At 43.1% G+C, this 11,730-nt stretch overlaps 1 protein-coding gene across 1 annotated transcript; it reads right to left on the bottom strand.

Annotated features, from left to right (window-relative positions):
* Positions 1-2,883: 2,883 nt before the first annotated feature.
* Positions 2,884-5,058, bottom strand: LOC132448480 (C-X-C chemokine receptor type 4-like). Its single transcript, XM_060039833.1, has 2 exons — positions 4,916-5,058; positions 2,884-4,550 (listed from the first exon to the last, which is right to left on the bottom strand). The coding sequence occupies exons 1-2, from the start codon at positions 4,946-4,948 to the stop codon at positions 3,441-3,443; spliced, it is 1,143 nt and encodes a 380-aa protein (XP_059895816.1). The 5' UTR covers positions 4,949-5,058; the 3' UTR covers positions 2,884-3,440.
* Positions 5,059-11,730: the final 6,672 nt, after the last annotated feature.

Raw genomic sequence — 11,730 nt, 5'->3', positions numbered from 1 at the left:
ACACACACACACACACACACACACACACACACACACACACACACACACACACACACTCATACATATATATATATATATATATATGTGTGTGTGTGTGTAGTCTTAGTATTGGGGAATGAAAATTGGAATGTAATAGAATAATATAGTAGTACTGTATTTGACTATATTTGATGAATCATTTTAAAATTACATTTCATTCTTTGCACACTTTCACATGCACAAGCCTCCCGCAATGCACTCTCTCACTCTCTCTCTCTCACACACTCTCTCCCCAACTCCCCCTCTCCTATTTAAACAAACACAATGGGAGGTCTTTTATTGCCGTCCACCACACTTACCGTGAAATTGCTTGGCTGACTCCATACTGCACCCATGGCCCCAGAGGTCATTTCTGAGCACCGTCCATGCACAGCAATCTAAGGGGTTGGCCATGATCATTCATGCACGCTCTGTGATTGTTGACCACAGCAGCAAGGAAACCATTGTCCAGCTGTTTCTACAGTAAGGTAAAGGCCCAACAGGAACTGCTTCAGTCACTTATTTGTTTTGGTTTGGCTCTCATTATGCAGTATCCCAAGGAGAGTTGGGATTTCTGTATGCACCTATTGTCAAGCACCATTTTTGAATGCATGTATGTCAATGGGACAGAGTCGTTAAGGCCCAGACACGATTTAGCCTTGAGCTAACGGAAGAAGGAAGCACATTGCCACTAAATAACCGGTAGAGACCTTTTCCTGTTAATTTCAACAGCTTTGGCCTTTAACCTGGCAAAAAAATAAATAGACATTTACATCATGACATCTGTGTGTCTTGCCATTTGGTTTTGCTCTGTAATATCCAGAAAAAAAATACTATTTAGAAATGATGCAATGTATATGGATAATACACTTTTTATTCATCATATTATTATGATAAAATTGTAATCAAAATTACAGTTTGACTCCTGGTAAGCTCACAGGGAAAACACCCAACGTGTGATTGATCAGAGAAGGTTATAGATATTTAGGCACAAGATTGATAAGTAACATTATTATAGAGTTTATAGTTTAAGTATAAAGTATAAAAATTATCAGCACAGAGAAGTAAAAGTTAAGAAAGATGGAAAGTCCATTTCCTAACCCTAATGGTTAAACAGGCCGGTTTGGTAGAATCATGCCATTTGGTGCAAATGGATGATTGATGCATGGCACTGAATAAGGTTAGGGCCTCTCATTCCCAGTGGGGCCATAAAAACATAAAATGTGTGCACTTAAGTGTCCACAAGAATTAAGGTCACTTTGGATAAAAGGATCTACTGATTCACATCTGTGATGTTACTATAGGAGGATGGTAGTGTCTAGTTAACCTGTCTGGTTGTTCTCTATCCATTCCATATAGTTAACATATATAGATTGGTCTACATGTCTACAAGTTGTCCCACAGTCAACCCCAAGATTGTGTTTAACATGATATAATTTATGGCACAGAAAACTATGTGAAGTAACTGGTAGACACAGTTTTTACCTTTTTTAGCAGATAATTCCACATGCATAGAAAGTATATATTATAGAATTGAATCAGTTAATTTATATCAACACATAACACATTTTGCGTATGTGTGTAGGAATGCACAAACAGATCACCGAACAAGATAAATAAATGCAGAAAACAAAGGTTTTTATTGCAAACGTCTTGTGATTGCGATGGTTGATCTTTATTCTGGTCTCGTTTAAACTTCCACAAGGTATTCTGGGGCCATATAGAAAGCGGGGGTTGAAGTGGATTCAATTTCACTTACTGTGAGTAATGTGTTAATGCCACTCTCCTCATTAATGCCAAATGAGGCTGCAGAGCCCTTATGCTAATCTATACGTCATTCTACAGCATTAACAACTAAAAGCAAAGAGACACGGCTCCTATCCTGTTCATTGTGAGCCGCTTGCAAGCAACAAGACTATTTTTTCTATATAAATGCCCATAAACCTGAAAAAGACCACTTAACACCTTTTCCCTCAGCTTAAGACATGGAAATGTGTCCTGCATGCAAATTTCACAATGCGTAGGAGCTATTCTACAACTCTAGCCCTCTCCCCTGCCATTGTCTGTCTGCTTCCTTTGGTCTCTGCCTGGCTCCAACAAGAACACGATTCAGGCGGCAGGGCAGAATATAATACAGAACCATGGATTAATGATGAAGGAGGAACGCTGAGAATTTATATATATATACATAGATCTCAATTGAATTGTCCTTCTGACTGTATACAGTCATGCGCTTAATGACCTTTCTTTCACAAGTCGTTAGGGGAGTCAATGAAAGCTACTGATGGGCATTTACAGCTTGTAAAACGCAGCCACCCAACCCATGTAAGGGCTGTATTTGCTCCTTCTCCCTCTTTGTTTGGTATCAACCATGATCCACTTGAATGGTGTTCATTTGAATGTTTTATGGGTGGCTAGGCCGCCCATATTGCACCCATGGCTCCAGGACTGGGCTGGTTAACCCATTGACCAATTTGAGATTCAATTTGCGGGGTGGATAAAGAATACACTTGTTTACCGTCCCGAGGGTAGTATATCTTCCCCATTCACAAAAAAACCCCAGAGGACACGTTAATCATGTGTTTTAAGAAAGCCATATGGGTGCTAATCCGGCATGATGCACGCAGCTTTTGTGTCATTGCTGCTTAAGACATAAGAGCGGACAGATGTTGTTGTAATTAGACGGACCACGTGTTCAGTCCGCCTCCTTCTGCTGCCTCTCTCTGCCTGGATCAGGTAGAGACATTTGTGTTTCAAGATAATTGTGTTCCACCAACCCGTTCACCCCCTGGGGGGAGGCTGCAAGGGGAGATGGGGTTGCAAGGGGAGATGGCTGGGTAGAAATGTAAACCACACACATACTCGTTATAGGGGCGGGAGGATATTTTATTGTAAAAACAACCCAACAAACACACAATTTGAAATGAGGTTTCGCTTTTGGTACAGATAAAAAATAAGCAGCAGGCATATTTTTCCAGTGTGAGCAACCGAAATAAATAATAGCTTTTAGATAACACCACAAATCTTAAGTGCAAACACACAAATGCTCAGATATATTTACACAATTTACACACATTTTTTAAGCATCAACCACTCCTAGAACAACAACAAAAGGGTTTGAATGCTTCCCCTATTAGAGGTAAGAAAAATACAAAAACAGCTGGAAAAGTCAGCTTCGCAAATCAAGAGACATGACAAATGGAACGAATCAGGCACTGCCCGATGATAAAAAAAGTAAAGAAAGTAAAAAAAAACAACAACCTCGTAAGAGACAAGAATAGCTCCAGTATTTCAGTAAAGAATAAACAAGTTTTTTTTACAAACATATACAACTCGTAGTTAGTCCGTCGATATAAAAGCTTAGTTTTTTGGGACGTCTCCTGAGAGTAACAAGTACAGGTACTTGTACTAAAGAATGTTTATTAACTGGACAGAACACTCGAAGACTCCGACTCGGACACCGAAGAGATGGGTCCCCTCTTCTTAGTCATGAGGTTCTTCTGACTGGACTTACTGCCGTTTGTCAGTGCGTTCTTCGCAGACTTCTTGAACTTCACCCCCAGGAAGGCGTACAGGATGGGGTTCAGGCAGCAGTGGAAGTAGGCCAGTGCCTCTGTGATGGACATCCAATTCTGCACCCAGTGGTCCAGCATACAGCCGGAGGACAGCACTTCCAGCTGGATCAGGGTGTCCACGAAGATACCCAAGCAGTAGGGCAGCCAGCAGCAGAAGAAGCACAGGATCAGGATGACGGTGGTCTTCAGGGCTTTCCTCTTCAGCACCTGCCCCTTGGATCCCTGGGACAACTTCATGATGATAATGCAGTAGCAGGTGAAGATGACCAGACCCGGCAGCACGAAGCCCACCAGGATGTGCTGAAAGCGGAACACTGCCATCCAAATGTTGCTGTACGCCTGGGGATAAATGCGCTCGCAGATCAGCCTGGAGTCCATCGCCTCCCTGGTGTCTGCTCCGTTGTTGAAGCGCATGCCGCTGTCTACGCTCTCCCGCACCTGGGCGAACACCAGGTCGGGCACGGTGAGCAGTAGGGCCGGGAGCCAGACCCCCACGTAGATCACCTTGTCGGCCAGCAGTTTTCTCATGGCCTGGCTGTTGGTGGCGCGCACCACGGCCAGGTACCTGTCCAGGCTGATGAAGGCCAGGATCAGCACGCTGCTGTACACGTTGAGGGTGTAGATCACGTGGACGGAGACGCAGAGGAACTTGCCGAAGTACCAGTTGCTGGCTGCGTCCACGGCCCAGAAGGGCAGCGTGAGGACGAGCAGCAGATCGGCCACGGAGAGGTGAAGCCGGTATTTGTCCGTCATCGTTTTTATCTTTTTTTGGTAGCCCATGACGAGCACGACCAGTCCGTTGCCAACGACCCCCAGGAAGAATATAATCCCATATACGATGGGGATGAATATTCGGTGGAAGTTGTTGCTGAGCTCCCTGACACACGGCAACATAAAGACGTCCATTTCAAAGTCCGAGTCCCCCGACTCTTCCGAGGTGTTATTCAACACAAAATGCTGAAACAAACAAGCAAAAAGAAACATCGTATTAAAATTTAAACCTAACACATAGATTAAAAAACACTGTAAACCTGGCCGCCGTCAGGCTAGGACCAATCAACTCTTATCTCGTCAAAACGTGTTAATTACCGCGTTATCAGGACTAAACGGGGCACACAAATACACCACCCATGCTCTCGGCTTACACAAACTACACAACGTTTACTTTCAGTATTTGCAACAAAACGTTTAAATGTATATGATCGGACAAGATAAGGCCGATTAGAATCATGGGCCATTGGGATATAATACGCGTTAGAAACAAACGAGCAAAACAAATAAAAAAAAATGCAAATCAATCAAAAACATCAATTAAACTTTACCTCATCGTAATATTCCATTTTGTTATAGTCCATAATCTTCCAATGTGTTTCTTGGTAACCTGGCCCACACGTGAGCAGGGCTGAGAGCAATAGGTGTGTGACTGTGAGCAGTAGGGTGGGGGCTCACATATAGGCTACTACCAGACCCCTCCCATTATACCCCCACCCCCACCCCCACAAGAGGAGGAGCCAGGCATGGCAAAAGTCCCTATAGTTGGCAGGCTATAAAGCAACCTAATCCCTTCACCCACCCACCACAGTGCAGAGACGATGCACGCAACTTCTGAGTTGCCTGTATCAACTGTATAGTCTAACTTTGTGTTAGAGGTCCGTTACCCTGCTTTGTTTTCTAACGTGGATTTTGGGTGGAGGGGCCTTGTAAATCATGCATGTTTATCACTTGTTGGAGGTAGAGATTCAACCCACGTTGGATCGGATGATAACTAATTTATCACCTAACTTGGGTTGAATCTCTACCTCCAGCGAGTCTTTTCACTTTTCAAGTGTTAGGTCTGCGCACTCAAGTGCCGAATTACCCAGCCCCCTCTCTCTCACACACACACACACACACACACACACACACACACACACACACACACACACACACACACACACGCACACACACACACACACACACACACACACACACACACACACACACACACACATGCGCGCGCAAACAGGCTCACACACACGCGCGCGCACGTGAGAAGGAGACCCAAACCCTCTCACGGGGGGACTTGAATCAAACACTTCATAGCCTCTGAGGGCAGCCTAATCCATCTCCAGGAGTACTCCACACCGCTCCCACCCTCTCTTATTTCACTTAAGTTGGCGTTGACAGGGCTCGGCCACACTCTACTTCGCACCTTCTACATAACTATGATCTCAGCTAAAGCGAAGAAAATAGAAAAAAAAACCTGACCATCGCGGCTCCACAATACGTGACGTGCCCGTCTCTTTGAAACACGATAACAGTGGGATTTAGAGTAATGATTAGTAGATTCGCTTGTTCTGATTTATATTTTCATGTAAATGTTTCAAGTACTCCAATTGTGAAACATGGTTGATTTGTAAACAAACAGTCCAAAACAATTGGACCAGAATAAAATTAGAATCCGTAGGCTAATCCAGTATTATTTAAATCATGCAGGACACACGTTTTAAGAATGGTAAGTGAATTGGATTTGGACCAATTCAATTAGCATTTTAGGGTTTATCAAGGTTGTTTTAAAAATAATACTGCTTTGTCTCACTTCAAAAATGTGTGCGTCTCTCTCTGTCTGTCTGCAGCGCAGTTCCTGCCGAATAGAATGAGCACTGTATTGATATATTGCTCTTATCACATACCCTCAGTGGCCAACAGTGGTTCCTTATCCGGCTTCATTCGCTGCACAATCCTTTATAAATAATGTAATTAGTCACTATTGCGTAAAAACGTCTCATTCGAACCGTCTCACATTCTACCAAAGAAAATACACTAAAATTGTCTTTTGGATTCATAGGCTATGTTTAGCCAGTCTGGCCATGAAAACCAAGGACATTTAAAAGTATTCTTGAACATTGATAAACACACATTATGGAGCCTTGAAAAAATATATCAGATTGTGTCTGTATCCCCTGTGCTATGAGGACATACTTGTGAATGATAAGAACCAATTAACAAAACTAAATAGTGGCACATCTAAACAAAATGTATGCATACAACACAAGTTTCCAATTTTAACATCATGGAAGACTCCAAAATATATTCGCCAAAGTAAATTTACTCTTAATAAGCTGCATGTTCATCCAAACACATTTTCCTCAATCTCAATTCTCAGCTCCAGCTGCTTTCCCTTGGGGATCAGAACTACAACATGCTTATGTCCCAATAATGAGGATGAAACAGCAACAGTTATCTAGGAAAAACAAGAAGATGAAAGATGGGGAGGAAAGAGATTGATGTTTTTGTTGTTGCTAAGAGACCACTTAGAGGGCAATGGGGATTTGGTTTGGTGGTGAAAAGTGAACAGAGCCACTTGAAAAGATCTCAGCCGATGACAAGGGATACGTCAGGCAGCATGTCTTGCGCTGCTGCATTAAGATTCTACTTGTAAAAAAAGCCTTCAGAAACATACCCATTCTCTTAATGTGACTATTTAGTACGACAGGGTCTTCCAGAGTCATTATTCATGATTGGGTTAAGGAAAGGCCATTTTTAATTGATGGGGAGTATTCATTGTAATTTCTACTTTGTAGGTTATTATCCTGTGACAAAAAAATAAACTGTGACAAAGCATCCCAAAAATAAAAATGTTTCCCTGAGACAGATTTAGTGTTTGAGGTAGATTTAGTGATTGTTAACTGACCAATGGGGGCAAACATTTGCCAACACATAGCCAAATATTATTTCCTTGCAAACATTTGTCATCGCTGTGCTGATTTGCTCTGTTGAAGCTTGTAAAATTCCAATTGTCAAAAGTATTTTTGCATTTCGTTTACATCATGCATGATATTTGGTAACTTCAGTTTAGCAGTTGGTAGTTTAGAAGTTGCTCCACTCAGATTAAAAATACAAATTGAGAAAACGGTGTGAACCACAGTGCGATTGGGGGGGGAGGGGGGGGGGGGGGGGGGGGTAGCTCGGCATAGGAGAATGGGCATTGAAATGCTTCAGAAGAATGGCTGCAAGATAGCGACGGGAATGCGGGGTCCCACTCCGTCAGAGAGGCACAGATCCTCCGGTTCAAACTCACGGCAGTGGAGGTGGGTCAGCGATGGGTCACAGGTACTGACGGCATCAGGAGTCCGGGAGTTCTGAACTATGTTTGATAGGAACACTTTTTTACGGATCGGGTGGCTATGAAAATGAAATGAACTGAAGTGTTCTAAAATAAAGATATTCTAACACTGTTAAATGGATGCATGGTCGGAGTCCATATAAGCATTCATGCTAAGTGCTCTCTTTTATTATCACAGTGAACAAGAATCAATCATGTGCCAACGGAAATATAATATATGCATAATATATATCCACACTTCCTTCACTCAACTATTAATAACTGTTGAAATCAAAATTGGATGCATTTCAATATTTTGTTCACCGTGAAACATTCCAGCGTGGAATCTCTGTGTTTTTACATGACAAGTAAGCACTGGAATGCTTATGCATGTTTGAGCACCCAGTTATTTTCAGCGTTCATGTTGGAATGTGTAACTTTGATATCAGTGATATCACATGGCTAGGCACCCAAACCCGGCCCCCTTCGCCCCCCGTCCCTCACACATCTCCCCAAGGTCTGTGAGTTTCTTGTGTTCTGGGATAGGTTGGGTCGGGGAAGGAAGAGATATCTATCCCCATAAGCTTACCTTACCTAATTTCTTTATAACATGATGTCTTAGTCTGTATCTGAGGTTAAGCCTATTTGCCACGGGCATGTACGTTTAAATCTGCACTATGTTACCTTTTCATTGCTGCCAACACGTTTGTTCAATATAGATTGAAATGTCTAAGAAAACATAAGCTTGGTTATTGGAAAACCCTAATCCTCCTTCTCCACCGTTGATGAAAGACTCTGCTACAAAGCTGGCATAGAGATTATCCCTCCGTGTTTTTAAATATAATACAGGTGTCAAAGTGAACATATCCCACTTTTCGTGCATTTGTTTGAGACACCAGACATAAACAGACATAAACATGGCAATCCGCACATCCAGTGTTATAGGAGATATTATGCAAGTAAACCAATCTGTTAAAAAAAGGAGGGGAAGTGGAATCAGACCTCCAGTTCAAGATCTCTGAATACATACTCAAAGGCTCACGTTTAATTCGGACAATAGGCCTACTTCCAAGACAAAGCTGTTCACTTATCTCGAAAAGGCCCCTTCAAAACTTTTGGTACATTTGGCTTTCCATTTGTGGGCTCTGCAAAACTCTTTCATTGAACCTAAGGACTCAATAGTAGCAGTAGATTCCTGACAATGTCAAGGCCTACGCCTCAGTGCTCATACAATTCATTCAAGCTACATTCATTCAAAGCAATACCCTGTGTTTTGATTGTGTAGCTGTAACGTATCCTAAAATAGATTCCATCATGGCATTTACTGGTACAGGCTTTGAAAGAATGAAGCAAGTTGCGCTACAATTAACTAGTGTAGGCTAAAGGGTTCCCTCGTATGCCACGGTATCCTATAAGGACGTTGTACAACATACCTGCTTAAGTGTGTTTATGCGTGACGAATGTCGAAGAACGGAAATTAAACACTTTAAGAGATCGAGGGGGCAATGTGAATCAAACCATGATCATTGAAGCAACGATTCTAGCGGGAACCTCCTCTCCATTCAGTGGATGAATTTTTTTTTATTTTACCTGGTAACTGTGAATCACACACACCAGTGTATTACCACTTTAAACACCAGAAACATTTTTGGCTCCGCCGAAACGTACATTATGTTCTAACCATGTGACAGTTTAACAGCCGTGAACAACAACAGGAAGTGTCTCCAGCATGATTACACTCAATCTCTCCACAGAGTGAGAGGAGTGAGCCATGTGTTGAACCCAAATGATTGACACTGTACTTTGCAGCGGTTAAGGAAAGTGTATGCGTATGAGAACGTGTGTGGGTGCACGTGTGATAATGTGTGTACGTGTGAATGTGTGTGTCTGTCCATGTGTTGTATGTGATGCATTTAGATAACATATGCATATTTATGCGGTATTTCTTTGGGCTTTCTTCCAAAACAACACCCAGTGTGGTTGGCAAATGCCGCCTGTTGGTGTGTAGGAAAGGGGTGTTCTTAATGATTGCATTTCACCAACGTCTAAACTGTGGTTTTTGTTTTTGTCTCGCAAGAGTTCCGACAAGGGGCCAGAACGCATACATGCAGGCACACACATACGTACAAACGCACACATGCAAAAACACACATACACACAGACTAACAGAACCACACACATGCAGGCACACACATACGTACAAACGCACACATGCAAACACACACATACACACAGACTAACAGAACCACACACACACACACACACACACACACACACACACACACACACACACACACACACACACACACACACACACACACACACACACACACACACACACACACACACAAACAGACACATTATAGAGTCACCCGCTTTCTCTCCAAACCTGTAAGGTGATTCGAGGATTTGACACACAAACTCAATGCAAATGAACCACCTTTAACCGTAATCACCGTGAATCCGGCCATTGACATGTGTGTCGCAGGTCCGTTAAATCAATGTCTGTCACACTTTCCAAAGGAGAAGATAAAAGAAGAGAAGAGACAGAGGAACCACGACCACATGTGGCTCCGTCTCCGAGTCAGACTCAGTGCATCCCTGATCTACTCCCGAATGAGGGGCCCCTGAATGCGTGAGGGCCAGCCCCGCGGGTCTCTTCACAGGGCTGGAGGGTAACAGAAGGGCCACGTAAAGGATCCCAGCCCGGCTCCTTTCATCCAGCTCAGTGTGGCCCCAGACCCTCCATATGCTCCTGCACAGGGGCCTCTGGGGTGTGTGTTCGTGTATGTGTGTGTGTTTGTGTGTGGGTGTTCTTGTGTGTGTTGTGTATGTGTGTGTTCTTGTGCGTGTGTATGTGTGTGTGATTGTTTGTGTGTGTGGGTGTTCTTGTGTGTGTGTTTTCTTGTGTGTGTGCGTGTACGTGTGTGTGTTTGTGTGTGTGTGTGCGTGTTCTTGTGTGTGTTCTTGTGTATGTGTGTGTCTGTTTTTGTGTGTGTTCTTGTGTGTGTGTTTTTGTGTGTGTGTTCTTGTGTGTGTGTGTGTGTGTGTACGTGTGTGTGTTTGTGTGTGTGTGTGTGTGTGTGTTCTTGTGTGTGTGTGTGTGTCTGTTCTTGTGTGTGTGTGTGTGTGTGTTTGTGTGTGTGTTCTTGTGTGTGTGTGTGTGTGTGTGTGTGTGTGTGTGTGTGTGTCTGTTCTTGTGTGTGTGTGTGTGTGTGTGTGTTTGTGTGCGTGTTCTTGTGTGTGTGTGTGTGTGTGTGTGTGTGTGTGTGTGTGTGTGTGTGTGTGTGTGTGTGTGTGTGTGTGTGTGTGTGTGTGTGTGTGTGTGTGTGTGTGTGTGTGTGTGTGTGTGTGTGTGTGTGTGTGATGGAGGGAGATGGAGGGGGCCGGCCGTCTATACAAGGCTCCTAGCTTAGCCCCGATCACCTCAGATAAGAAGGACAATGGGCCAGATGACAGAAAGATAACTTCTTCTCTGCTGTAGAGGGGCTGAAATGGAGGAGAGGTTGCCAGCCTTCTGCCAGACAAACTCTATGTCTACCGACACAGATGGAGATTGTTGTTTTTTAAATATATTAAGAGTCGGATTAAGCCCCATATGATTTGAAGGCCTGCTTATATCACTTGCCATCTTTTTTGTAAAACCTTTTGGCAGGCATGATTATGTATTTCTGCAAACACATGTCTTTTTTTTTTGTAAAGATACAGTTATGTTGTAGCCCATGTATATTGTATTTGAACAATAAAATAAAAAGATGCATTTTGATTTTGCATGATGGAAACGCCTAATACACTGTAGGCTATCAATCAATCAATCATAGGCATCCTACCTATACATCCGATCAATCAATATACATCCTATTGTTCTACTATACAACCTGTATAGTCAACCAGTCTATAAACATGCTGGCCCCATACACCGTCAGAGGACCTATTATGCAGGTCAACCAATTTGTTAGGAAAAATCACAACCCGTCAGTATAGGCGAGCCGAGTCTGTCGCCGTAGGCCACACGTTGCTTTTAGCGATGATTTATTGGCGCTATACTAGTAC

This window comes from Gadus macrocephalus, chromosome 20 (genome assembly GCF_031168955.1).
Source record: "Gadus macrocephalus chromosome 20, ASM3116895v1".
NCBI classification, from domain to species: Eukaryota; Metazoa; Chordata; class Actinopteri; order Gadiformes; family Gadidae; genus Gadus; species Gadus macrocephalus.
This window is presented reverse-complemented; position numbering and strand designations above follow the sequence as displayed.

Bases quoted from the DNA above. Each gene is read 5' to 3' on its own strand.
- LOC132448480 (XM_060039833.1), bottom strand. From the start codon at position 4,948: ATGGACTATAACAAAATGGAATATTACGATGAG. The intron at 4,551-4,915 runs GTAAAGTTTAAT...TGTTTGTTTCAG, and splicing joins AAATGGAATATTACGATGAG to CATTTTGTGTTGAATAACAC.